Source organism: Brassica oleracea, chromosome C4 (genome assembly GCF_000695525.1).
Source record: "Brassica oleracea var. oleracea cultivar TO1000 chromosome C4, BOL, whole genome shotgun sequence".
NCBI lineage: Eukaryota > Viridiplantae > Streptophyta > Magnoliopsida > Brassicales > Brassicaceae > Brassica > Brassica oleracea.
The window spans coordinates 37823912-37837730 of NC_027751.1; the positions used below are offsets into that span (position 1 = coordinate 37823912).

The 13819-nt window shown below is 33.2% G+C and overlaps 1 protein-coding gene across 2 annotated transcripts; it reads right to left on the bottom strand.

Moving 5' to 3' along the window:
* Positions 1-6851: 6851 nt before the first annotated feature.
* On the bottom strand, positions 6852-10178 carry LOC106340327 (BAG family molecular chaperone regulator 2). 2 transcript variants are annotated; one of them, XM_013779212.1, is made up of 2 exons: positions 9764-10178; positions 6852-7233 (listed from the first exon to the last, which is right to left on the bottom strand). In XM_013779212.1, exons 1-2 carry the CDS (start codon positions 10041-10043, stop codon positions 7025-7027), a joined length of 489 nt encoding a protein of 162 aa, XP_013634666.1. In that variant the 5' UTR covers positions 10044-10178; the 3' UTR covers positions 6852-7024. The 2 variants fall into 2 exon arrangements, with proteins under 2 accessions (XP_013634666.1, XP_013634665.1); XM_013779211.1 differs by lacking the exon at positions 9764-10178 and adding an exon at positions 8635-9042.
* Between the last annotated feature and the right edge of the window lie 3641 nt (positions 10179-13819).

Consider the following 13819-nt stretch of genomic DNA (forward strand, 5'->3'; position numbering starts at 1 on the left):
TGAATCTCAACCAAGAAGCCTTAAAAGTTTCAGTAGTGCCTTGAGAAAAATTATAGATCTTATTCCTAAATTCTTCGGTTCGTGCATCATCGAAGAAGTTGTTGAGGAAGACGCTTTTGATATCACTTCAGCAAGTCAAAGATCCTGGCTGCAATTGTTTCAGCCAGTGCGTCGAATCTCCAGCAAGGGAGTGCGGGAAGAGTTCTCAAAATAGGTAGTCTTCAGAGACTCCATGCACCTTGATTTTAGACACAAAGTCCTCAAGTGCTTCGATATGGTCTATGGGGTTTTCATGAGGAAGACCACGAAAGGGGCGCTGACTTACTAGAGATAAATATTTGGGTTTCAGTTCAAAGTCTTTTCTTTGAATTGCTGGAGGACGGATCGCAGACCTGTTAGTGTAGAACCGATCAGGTCTGTTGCAATCTCCAATAGGAATTGGAGTATTCAAAACAACAGCTATTCCAATAGGAATTGGAGCCCTATGTGTATAATTAATTTGGTTTGATGTGTTGCATACTCGACCTTTTTGATCTCCTAGAACTACTTTTCCATTATTGAAATAGGTAAGAACATACTTACCTGCTTCCGGCAGGATGGCGTCGATCGATACTGGTAGCGGAGTGTCGATCGACTTTTCTGTCGACCTGTCGATCGATTTTTGTGTCGACGCTGTCTGAGGGTCGATCGATTTTGGGCCAAAATTCATTTCTTCCATCTTAAGTACCTGTGTCAGCAGGGAAAGAGGGAAAAATTTAGCAGATTCAGTAACAAAATCTAGACTATATTCTAAGCTTAATCTAATGGTAATAAGAAAGAGTCCCCGGCAACGGCGCCAAATTTGATATCACTCAAATTACCCTAAGGAGTGAATTACTCTCTCAAATAAGAAGTTCGGATGTAGTACTTAGGGATTGAATCCACAGAGACTCTAAGATTACACAATAGGTTATGGTCTTGAAATAAATCTAGATTTAATGGTTTATAAGTTTTAAAGCAGTAAATGAATTGGTGAGCAAATTTATTGCTCGATTGATTGTTTTGAGGTTGTTAACAGTTGGGTGAAAGAGCTATATTCAGGTATATTCTCAGGTATGATAAGTAAAACTTAATTTGGGAAATTAGGGGGTTATTAATATTAATTGTTCTTGAATTCAAACTAAGGTATAATCTATTTGATTATCTAATCTGGATCTCGGATCTCAACACTCGTATTTTAATCACGAGAAAGTGCCGATCGATAATTCTTTGTGAATATCGATCGATACACCTTCTGTCGATCGATACTTCTTCCAGAAAGCTTTACGGACAGGTTTGATTGATATTATCTAACTCACTAAACCAACTCTCGTCTGTATCTAGTCAGTTAGATCATTCTAGTTATTTTCAGGTATTGAGTCAAGCAATGGCTTGATCCCAATTAATCCTAAGATGTAAGTTTGAAGGGTGATCAATCATAAATTTAGCTTTAAGCACAACTAGATGAATGAACTATATTTCTAAACACCCTAATAACGGTTCAAGTTACCAATACATATATCATCCTATTGAGAAACCTAAATCTAACAATAAGACCACTCAGACATATTCATAAGAAACATGGTTATGATAGTCTCAATAATACTTAAATAAATGAATAATACAAAACAAAGTAAAGAAACAAAGGGAGTTCAAGATCTTCCCTCTCTCAAGGTGTACATATCTCTCTCTCCAATCCTAAGCTCTCTCTTTCTAGAATATTATGAAGCATAGCCGTCAACAATGGCTTAGAAAACAGTAAAATAAGGTTTCAGGTCGTCCAGGGGCATATTGGTAATATGTGGTGACTTCTGGGCCTAAATTGGTCACGAAACAGGCTTGTCCTGTTTTCTGGGATTACTGTCAACCGACACCAATGATACAATATCGATCGACAGTCCTTCATTTCCTCGACAGCTTCCTCTCGCGAGGCAGACTGACCACTCTTCCGTAAAACAGGAATAACGTCTGCTACAGGATGCTGATTGACCTCAAACTGGTGGCATTGGAAAGCTAACTCAAAGCTCTATCTTGTATTAAAAGATGAGCTCAATCTAACTGTGGGAAAGTCTCCTTCCATAGCTAAACATCTGATGCGTCTGTGCAGTTCTGCACCTCAAAAGTTTCCAAAATCACCATATTTCTCCAGAACGTACCTGAACCTGTAAATATTCTAAATAGACTCTATATAGTAGTAAATATATATTAAAACACTTATAAACCATGACTAAAAGTAGGTAAAATCCATGGTCTATCAGAATTTTGTGTGTTTCCACCATTACACATCTAGCTACCAATCAAAACCTTAGCCTACCGGCTACGGACACCAAAAATATTCATTCCCACGCTAATTGTTCATGAATTCATGCTAGACTCTTACGCGCGCACCATGCTGTTCAGACTTCAGATTAAAGAATTTTTTTTTTTTAACGCTGGATAGTTCATTTGGTATAAGTTCATGACCAAGCATAGTGGTAGAAAAACAAGTACTACAGGTTTGATCAAAAAAAAGGTACTACAGAAACACAAGTACAAAAGAGAAAGAAAACATGCATTGACTACCAGATACTAGATGGTTAGCACAATAGGTACCACTCAAATAGAAAAAAGTAATAAACCTCCATCTTTCCTAATGCATGGTGTCTTTGTTGAGGTGAAACATAACTTGCAACATCGTAAATATGAACCAGAACTACAAATGCTGGCTGGAGCCGGAGAAACTCATCCGAGAACTCGGAAATTAGCAATGATCAACACCATGACCGAACCGTTGCACCAAAACCAAGAGAAAGCACTCCTCTTAAAGACAGTTCTTTTTATATCTTTTTTTTTTTTTTTTTAAACTGTATAGGTTGAATTTTTTATAGTGACTGGACTCACCCCGAAGGGCCACCTCGCCAGAAATCCCCGTATGGATATTTTATCTAATCCAGTACCACCCTGCTTTCCCCGAGTATCGAACTGGCGACCTCGGGTAGTCGTGTATGAGAAACATTCAGTACTGCCGCTAGGCCACCTGACGTTCTCTTCTTTTTATATCACATGAAGTACATAGACCCGAGCCTGATGGAACAGAGGAAAGGACAAAACAAAACCCCAATCAACAACCAGACATGGACAGAGATTGCACAAGCGCCTCATCACTACTGTCAACAAGAGAGCCAAACAAGAAGCCAATAGGAGCCAATTATAGTCCCACAAGAATGACAGAGTAAACAAAAAACGTGAATGAAGCTTCAGCTCTGAGACATGTTACCAAGAGAACCTACAACCTACTACACATATCTAGCTGAAGCCAACGGAGTCACCATCACCCAAAGCCACCATAGAAACGAAATCGCATGGTGAAAGAAATAGCCAGAGGAGGAGAGCAAAACGACGCCACGCACACCTCTTGAGAAAGGATTTCAAGCGGACCACCGGAAAGCCATACCACGAGTGACTTCTAACCTAAGAAATTGCGCTGTCAGAGAGGACAGAAAAAGCCAAATGAAGAGGGAGTACAGAGCACGAAGATCCTCCTCCGATGGTGGCAAAGCCAAACCACCTGAGGAGGCGGCAGATCAGAAAAAATTGAAGGAGGTGGCTGGAAAGAATATTAGTTCCATTTATTTACTGATCAGCATGAAATCAATATTCAGAACTATAAATTATGTGGTGTATATCCGAAGGAAATGTGTAAAACCTTTGCTCAACTTAGGGCTGGGCAAAAAAAAAAAGAATTCGAAGAACCAAACCAAATGTGATTCAAAAAAGTAATACCGAATCTAAACCGAAATTGGTTAAATATCCGAACAGATTCAAAACTTTGATATCTAGAGAACCAGAACCGAACGCGAACCGAACCAAAATATTTCAAGTATATGAATATATCCGAATCAGATTTATATACTTAAAAAGTTAATTATTTTTAGAATTAATATCCAAAATATAAATGATATTTTGAAATTATCCAAAATATTTAAAAATATATATAAATAGTCAAAAGTAAATATCTAAAATAGCTAAACAATACTCAAAACACCGACAACATTTAAAATATCTAATCCAAATATTCAAGTCAACCAAATTTTTTATGTTTGAGTATTTTGGCAACATTATTCAAATGTATATACAATATATTATTTTTATTTATAGATTTTGAGAGTATATATAAATTATAAAATAATTTAAATGGTTTATCTGAGCATGAACCGAACCCGCAAAGATCTGAATCGAATCCGAATCAAAATTTGTAAATGTTCCAATGGAAGTGAAATCTTTAACTTCAAAATTTCAAAACTCGATGCGAATAGAATCTGAACGGGTACTCCCAATACCCATCCCTAGCTCAACTGTACTTTTCAGTTAGTTTTAAAATATGTGCGTCTTTATATAATAAAAAAAACAGTATTTAACTTTAAATTGATTATATTAATAGTGCTCTTTTTGGTACTTCAACTACCACTTTATAAAACCACTTGCTTTTGTGTTGTCGGCTTGCACGCGTGCGATATAATATTTGTACAGCAGTTAGCTTTTATGCACTTAAACCATATTATAATGAAAAAGAACACAAATGATTGTAACACAGAAGTCATTAATTAGTTGTATAAGGTTATTAATCATACATCTCTGTGTATGATATGTCTACCAGTTAGCTAACCTACAAGTAATATGTCTACCAGTCTGTCACTCTGTGTACGTGTAAACATGTTTTTTTTTCTGTTTGTGTATGTATGCATATATTATCATTCATAATTAGGCATGGGAGCGATAGGTTCATTCCTGTTTTTCAATCCTAGAGTTTGGATCAATAATCCGGTTCAAGAAAATCATACTAAAAGTAAGCAAATTAGATTAGGATTTGGTTTAGTTTGAATAATTTGTGGTTTAACTTTTCTTATACCAAATCATGCGAATTTGTTTTTATTATAATTGGATTAAAATAGATAAATTCAATTAAATTAAGATAAAATTAGTTACTTCAATTACTTTGTTTCTTCAGTTTAAAATTTAAATATTTCAAGTTTAAATTTATATTTCGGTATAAACTGATTTCTGTTGAAATTAGATGGAGATATATCATTTAATTGATTGGTTTGAATAAACCGAACCAATATTTGATGCAAAAAATCAATAATTTCAAAAAAAGAAACAAAAGGAAAAAAAAATATAGAAGAATCTTCAAACAAATTTGCAACCATAATTTTGGAAGATATATTCTAAGATTTCAGAACTATTGATTTGCCAAGATATTTACTGCTAACAAGTATCAGTATAATATATGTAAGTTTTAATTAACAAAAAACTATATACAATTAATTTTATATAAAAGTAATATTAACCAAAACAAAACAAAAAAATAGCTATTATGATTAGTGTTGGGTATTCAGGTTTACGGTTCAAGTCGGGTCGGATTTTTCGGATTTTGGATTATTCAGGTTGGAGTGTTTAGGACACATTTAGGAACTGAACATTTTCCTAATCGGATCGGTTCGGCAATGTCGGATTTGGGTTGGGTTTCTATTTTTAATGAAACCTGAAACAAAACTGAACTAAAATGATTCAGATTTAAAGCAAAAGCAAAAACAAAAATTTGAGTTAAACCTGAAAAAACCCAAAAAAAATTCTGTATTTCAGGTTTTTAGATAATTTTAATGTATAAACTTTAATTTATATTTATAATTAAAAGAATTAATATTTTCTTATATTTTGAATATTTTGGTATCCTTCGATTCTGGTTCAGTTTTGATTTTCCAGGTTTAGAAAAATAGGAACCGTTCAAGTTTTTGTAAATTTCAATCTGTTTTTTTTTTCACTTCCGGTTTGGTTTTTGGGTTTCAGATAATTTGCCTAACATTAATTATGCTTCTTCACAAATGACAACATCATATAGTAGCTTATTTTTAAAGCAAATGTACAAAAGAAAAAAAAATCTCACACTTTGAAATCATGGATCAAGATCTAATTTACCATTATATAATATTATATTTGATTACATGTAAATGCTTTCCAGTGATAAAACCCTGAATTTATATGGCTGGAAGAGATTAGTCAGAGTTTTGATTTGAAATTATCTTTGTTAAAAAAGAATATAGAGTATGTAAGCTTTGAAACTAATTTAATTATGTATTTTATAACTAACCACTCGCTATAGGTTTTGAAATTACTATTAAAATGTAGTTTATTGTATCAATATTAATTAAACCACTGACTTTTTGATAAAAATAAACCATTGATCTAAATACTCATTTACTTAAGCTGATTTTCCTTATATAAGAATGAAAAATGAGAAACATCCACAACATCTCTAATATTTGAGTTAGGATACAAACATGGCCGGCTTACTAGGGGGACAAGCGGTGCGACCACCCCGGGTCCAAGCCCGTGTCCTCCCGTATAATACTAATTAAGGGGTCCAATTTTTTTTTATAAATCTATATTTTTATATATATAAAATTATAAATATAATAAATAAAATTGAAAAGAAACCAAATTATTTGATATGTATATAGTTTTATTTTCATTACAAAATATTACTGATTAAATTTTTTAAAAACATTTTAAACACTATCTACATATAAATTTTAGATGGTAAAAAAAAATATTTTTCGTCCTAGGGTCCTTAACAGTGTTGAGCCGGCCCTGGATACAAATGAAAGATCATTTCAACCTTAACATCAATTATTTTGTAATAGTATATATTTGTCTTCCATGGAATACAATACGTGTTTACGTAAACAGAAAATATTACATCACATGCAAAGCCTTCCACATTTCTAAAACTGAAAACTATAATAGTATCGTGTATGCAAATACTACTTCTGCACTCAGAAACTATGATCTTCAAACATATAATTAATCACTCAATTCAAAACCTAACAAATGTGAGACAATACAACAAATTACAAACAAACATAATACTCCTACAAAGAACTTATCGCATTTCTCTTATAGAGAGTGTTTCAAATAGATTAGAGCTAATTAATCGATTGACTGATTAATCAATTATTAAAGTAAGGAATCAAACTAGGCAGTAATTGGGAGGTGAAGAAAAACGAAGAAGTTTCAACTCCTTAAAAGCAGGATCTTGTAATAAAAAGACTTTGTCCCCATCCCCAACACCTATCATGTGCAAGTATTCTCTGTCTTCTCTTTCCTTCCCTTTGAACAAGAGTCTCTGCTCTATTGGCTCAATTCCACTCACTATTGCTATCATCATCTTCAATTCACCTGGGAAGAAAAAAATATATTAAATGAGGAACTGTATAAACAAGTTATCGTTTGTATCAGAAGACGAAACAATTAATTTAAATGTAAATACAGTTAGTTGCTAGTAGCTTCATCAATTACCAGCCAAACTAGAATCAATGTTTGTTTATTTTTTTATTTTTGGTCAAACAGTCACTATTTTTAATTTTTTATGCTAAACTGAAAAAATACTAAGTTGAAAAAATATCCAATGGTTCACCCTATTTTTTACTCTAAAATAGGTTAACTCTTTAATAGAGTTGTGATATACTTCAATGGTACTATATTTTAGAGTGGAAAATAGAGTGATGAATCAAAAAAAAATAACTTACTCTATATATAGAATAAACTCATTTTTACTCTATTAAAGAGTGAAAAATAGAATATAATTAGAGCAGTATTACTCTAAACTTTATTTTACGGTGGAAAATAAATTGGAGTTTGAGATCTCCCGACACTGAACCAAAAAAACAGGATGACTACACTATTCATTGTATATAATTTTAATATTTTGAAATTCAAACACAAGGTTAATATTTGTGTTTTTGAAAGATAAAAAGTCAACTATTACAAAATAAAAAGTATGCCGTAAGTAATAAAGTTTGCAATATATTCTAGCTAGTCGATCTTACACTCTTACTAAAAAAACAGGATGACTACACTATTCATTGTATATAATTTTAATATTTTGAAATTCAAACACAAGGTTAATATTTGTATTTTTGAAAGATAAAAAGTCAACTATTACAAAATAAAAAGTATGCCGTAAGTAATAAAGTTTGCAATATATTCTAGCTAGTCGATCTTACACTCTTACTAAAAAAACAGGATGACTACACTATTCATTGTATATAATTTTAATATTTTGAAATTCAAACACAAGGTTAATATTTGTATTTTTGAAAGATAAAAAGTCAACTATTACAAAATAAAAAGTATGCCGTAAGTAATAAAGTTTGCAATATATTCTAGCTAGTCGATCTTACACTCTTACTAAAAAAACAGGATGACTACACTATTCATTGTATATAATTTTAATATTTTGAAATTCAAACACAAGGTTAATATTTGTATTTTTGAAAGATAAAAAGTCAACTATTACAAAATAAAAAGTATGCCGTAAGTAATAAAGTTTGCAATATATTCTAGCTAGTCGATCTTACACTCTTACTAATTACTACTTTTATGTTCGGTATTTTAATTATGTCTACATGAGGAAGTCAGAGTTTAAATTTAATACTTTAAAGTTTAATACAATCCTACCTGCTGGAAAATATTATGCTGACTGAATACTTAGTTGTCTAAGCTGGCTTTGAAAAAGCAACAACAACAAATATATACCCTAATGTGCGAACATATATGAACAATATGTGTAATTATTACCAAAAGTGGAGTTTGCATCAATGGAGATTTCATATGAAAGCTGAGAAACAGTGGAGACTTTAAGGCTGATTAAATCTTCAGTGTTGGAATCTTCTGATCTCTTCTGAACCAGCATCCCTCCAGGCCTCATCTCCCATTTTATGTTGTTATTGTTACATGATAATGATGACGACGAAGAAGAAGATAATGATGATGATGACCTCTTGTTGTTGCTATTGCTTGTCCCACTTCTTCCACACCCAAACCCAATGCAAAACCTCTTTGCCATTAGCTTTCCCATTCTCTCTCTTTCTTTCTTTTGCTTGCAACAAGAAGATAGACGTGCTGTCTTATATTTATAGAAGAGCAAGGTTTGATACACACTTAATAAAATATTTCATAATCATCATATGTTTGGAAAAGCAAGTAAAGAAAAAGAGCGTATATTCATTTTAGTTATTTAATTTGCTCAAAAGAGCTTGTTAAAGTTGTAAAATAATAGTTCAAATACTCTTCTATTTAATTTCTTCATTTCTCTCTCTTGTGGGTTATCTTTCTCTCCACTTTTTATGGTTTTCTTCTTCCAGTTTCTCTTTCTTGGAATCTTTATTTGTCGATCTTTTTTCTCTTTTTGCTCATTTTAATTTGTTTTTCTGCTCCACGATCCTTTTATGAAATGAATCTTGTTAAAAAATCAGGGTTTAAAATTCTTGACAAATAGATTTATGCAGCATTTACATTTCACAGTTAACGTATGGACCATGGTGAATGATATCCAGTACATTAATCAGAGTTTGTTTATTGTATTAGCTGAGTTAATTACTGTTTTGAAAAAATAGAATTTCATGAAACTGAAACCATAGTCGAGTACATACAATAGTTCATGTCAATTATTTATGGGAAAACAATGTTCATGACTATTTTCATTTTCTTATACTTACTTACTACTTTTATGTTCGGTATTTTAATTATGTCTACATGAGGAAGTCAGAGTTTAAATTTAATACTTTAAAGTTTAATACAATCCTACCTGCTGGAAAATATTATGCTGACTGAATACTTAGTTGTCTAAGCTGGCTTTGAAAAAGCAACAACAACAAATATATACCCTAATGTGCGAACATATATGAACAATATGTGTAATTATTACCAAAAGTGGAGTTTGCATCAATGGAGATTTCATATGAAAGCTGAGAAACAGTGGAGACTTTAAGGCTGATTAAATCTTCAGTGTTGGAATCTTCTGATCTCTTCTGAACCAGCATCCCTCCAGGCCTCATCTCCCATTTTATGTTGTTATTGTTACATGATAATGATGACGACGAAGAAGAAGATAATGATGATGATGACCTCTTGTTGTTGCTATTGCTTGTCCCACTTCTTCCACACCCAAACCCAATGCAAAACCTCTTTGCCATTAGCTTTCCCATTCTCTCTCTTTCTTTCTTTTGCTTGCAACAAGAAGATAGACGTGCTGTCTTATATTTATAGAAGAGCAAGGTTTGATACACACTTAATAAAATATTTCATAATCATCATATGTTTGGAAAAGCAAGTAAAGAAAAAGAGCGTATATTCATTTTAGTTATTTAATTTGCTCAAAAGAGCTTGTTAAAGTTGTAAAATAATAGTTCAAATACTCTTCTATTTAATTTCTTCATTTCTCTCTCTTGTGGGTTATCTTTCTCTCCACTTTTTATGGTTTTCTTCTTCCAGTTTCTCTTTCTTGGAATCTTTATTTGTCGATCTTTTTTCTCTTTTTGCTCATTTTAATTTGTTTTTCTGCTCCACGATCCTTTTATGAAATGAATCTTGTTAAAAAATCAGGGTTTAAAATTCTTGACAAATAGATTTATGCAGCATTTACATTTCACAGTTAACGTATGGACCATGGTGAATGATATCCAGTACATTAATCAGAGTTTGTTTATTGTATTAGCTGAGTTAATTACTGTTTTGAAAAAATAGAATTTCATGAAACTGAAACCATAGTCGAGTACATACAATAGTTCATGTCAATTATTTATGGGAAAACAATGTTCATGACTATTTTCATTTTCTTATACTTACCTAGCTAGGTAGAAGACCAGTGGTTAAATCTAGTGTCTTTAGCTCAACTGTAGTTGTTAAAGATAATTCCGTGAAGCTGTGAAGCTGTCTATAAGAGCATCTCCAACTCATTGATTTTTTTTATTTCTATAATAGCATTTAGAAATAAAATTGTTTCAATTCACTTTTATTTTTTTCCTGTATAATAGATATTGCTATTTTTTTCTGTTCTTAAAGTGAAAATAATGTTTCTCTATTTATTTTTACTTTATATTTAGATATTGCTATTTTAAAATAATACATTTGAATATATTTCATCTCGACTATAAAAAAAAATATTTTAAAAGAAAAAAATAACAAAATACATTGGAGATAGTCTTTTTTTTTTAACTAAAAAGGCAAAAACAAACAAAAAAGAGAGTCATGCACTGTCACTTCTTTTTATAATTAAAGTCTACGACCATGATTAACCCGGGGTTCTTAGAGTGAGGTTATTAGCGGAATTTAAGAAACTGTTTCTTAACCTCCGCTAAGAACCTCATCGTAAGAACTCCGGGTTATTAATGCTCTAAGGTTCTTCATGATCATCTTCTTTCCCGGAATTTGATTACCATAATATGACCTTCCTCTCTTTGTCTATTTTAACGTGGTTTTGTTGTAATTCAGGAGCCAAATATCTTTATGATTGATTTTTAGTCTATTACATCATGATTATCAAAAACAACCCTAGCTAGTGTCCACAAAGGAATCTAATTGTCTAAGAGAAATGATGACTACCAAACTGCCTCTTTTTCTGTGGTGATCTGTACAACTTCAACATCTAAAACTTTGGTTGAATAATTTTTTAGTAAGACTAGAAACACCAGGGTTACCCATTAGCTTAGATTACTCATAGTGATATTCGGTTCCTATAATTTTATAACTGGAAATCTAAACTAACATTTTACCAAAAAAAATCTAAACTAACACCGACGAAAATACCTAACTAGTTGTGCTTGGAGTATTTAAAATGGTTGTGTATATTCTTCTATTTTTGTATTATTATTTTTTTGAATATTCTTCTATTATTTCCTTGTTAAAGGTTTTTTTTTTTTTGTCAACCTTGTTAAAGGTAAAAACGTAATTTCACAAGTTTGCATCCGCTTTATAAACCTATAATTCGTGTCCTGTCGCAGTAAAGCGTGTGGCTTCTTGTGTTAGTTAATAAGGCATTGTTAGTTAGGTGAATAAAATCTTTTATATTCATATATCTTCCTCTAAAGATGTCCCTTGAGGTTTACTTTACGATAGAGAAGGCCACTTTTGTTATCCTTTAGGGTATCAACCCACGTGGGTCGAAAGGTCATAAATATTACGATTTTTGTTACTATATTGATTTGAATTTTTTTTTTTTTTTTGCCGTCTGATATTTATAAAACCAAAAAAAACATAATGTACAAGCAGGCTATTAAAAGCCCAAACGATAAACTTAAAACCAAGCCCACAGACGGGCAACATAAAAAACACACAGTCGAGGCCCAACCAAATCCACCCAGGACGAAAACACGTGGACAAACACGTGTATACAGCGAAAGGAAGAAGAAGACATGCGTCGAACACCAAGACACCGCCTCCATGCTTCCACCGATCAGAGTTTTTCACCGGAGATTCACCTCGTCGGTGCCGCAACAGACACCGGAAACCTACCGGGACCAGAATCACCATCAACGAAAACACCAGTTTCAGATCATACCCCTTCATTTCTGTGTTCCAAGTGTTGTAGAGCATCAATCGCCTATCGAGATCTCATCCAAACTTTTTGCCACAAACCCAAAACAAAGGAGGTTTACCCAGATCAGAAACACTAACCAACGGAGAGCTTCAAATCGTCCAGCGACGAGATCTCTTCCGTTACATCGCACCACCACATCCATAAAACAGAACCATCAACGAAGCAAAACAAAAGTCGGCGGCGCAAGGCTTAGAACCTCCGCACCCCAAAGTCATTAGCCGGAGACGAAGGAGCTGTATAAGCTTCCACATCTCGGAGCCAAACTAGGGAGAATCCGACGGTCCCTTCTCCCTCCAAAAAACATGCAAGTTGGAAAAAAGAAATTAAGAAACAGAACCGGACCGACGGTGGCTGTGGAAGCCCACGCCGTCGGCCGGAAAGAACTATTCACGGCTAAGTTGATCACAACCAAACAGAAGGGGTGAGGGGTTTCCGCGTTGTAGAATTGGCTATGAATTTCGGTATAATCATAAATTGTTTAGTCTTCAGACCAACAATGTAAATGTTGTTACAAAAAAACAACGTACCAAAACAGCCCAAGTGTATACGGCCATTAATAATACTATCACTTTAATGTCATATAGATGAGATCTGTATTCTCAAGTCATCAGCTTAATTGAACGCAATAAACGCTGACAGAAAAGATGGTAACCCAAATCGAAACGTAAGACAAGAGTCCACGAAACTAATCTAAAACCTAAAGATACGTATGAAAACATGCAAAGAAACTCTAGCTATATATTTTTAAAAATATGAATGTGTTATAAAAGGAACTGGAATTTTATTGTATCGTGGGAATTTAAATAAAGGCAAAATTTATACCCGTAGAATTTATAACACTGATAGAAAGAGTGTATTAGAGAGAGATGAGAAGTGTGAATGATAATTTATAAACGATCGAATCGATCGTTTATATAGAAGTAGAATTTACTGTGCAAATAGTGCAGCGGGCCCCACATCTTTTATATTTTTCAACGTTTTCGGCGCTGTCTCTATATGACTTTCATAACACTCCCCCTTGGGGGCCGGTGTTACTATCCGCTCTCGCTTAACGTCTTTGTTGCCTCGTTAAAAACCTTTCCAGGAAAACCCAATGGGAAAAACCATAGTAAGGTAAAAAGAGTACAACCACGTGAGCTCCCCCTCGAATAAGCAGTCATATATCCTTCTGATGGCGCATTCCAATGTTATGGATGTGTTTTCTGAATACCGAGGTAGGGAGTGATTTTGTGAAGAGGTCGGCTGCATTGTCGCATGATCGAACATATCTTACTTCAATCTCTTTATTCTTCTCGAGCTCTTGAGTGTATGAGAAGAACTTCGGAGGTATATGTTTGGTTCTATCGCTTTTGATATATCATTCCTTCGTTTGAGCAACACATGCCG

What these genes read in the sequence shown, in the direction of transcription:
- LOC106340327 (XM_013779212.1), bottom strand. Translation starts at nt 10,043, where the DNA reads ATGGGAAAGCTAATGGCAAAGAGGTTTTGCATTGGGTTTGGGTGTGGA. An exon ending in TGATGCAAACTCCACTTTTG is followed by an intron (nt 7,234 to 9,763) that starts GTAATAATTACA and finishes TTTTCTTCCCAG; the next exon opens with GTGAATTGAAGATGATGATA.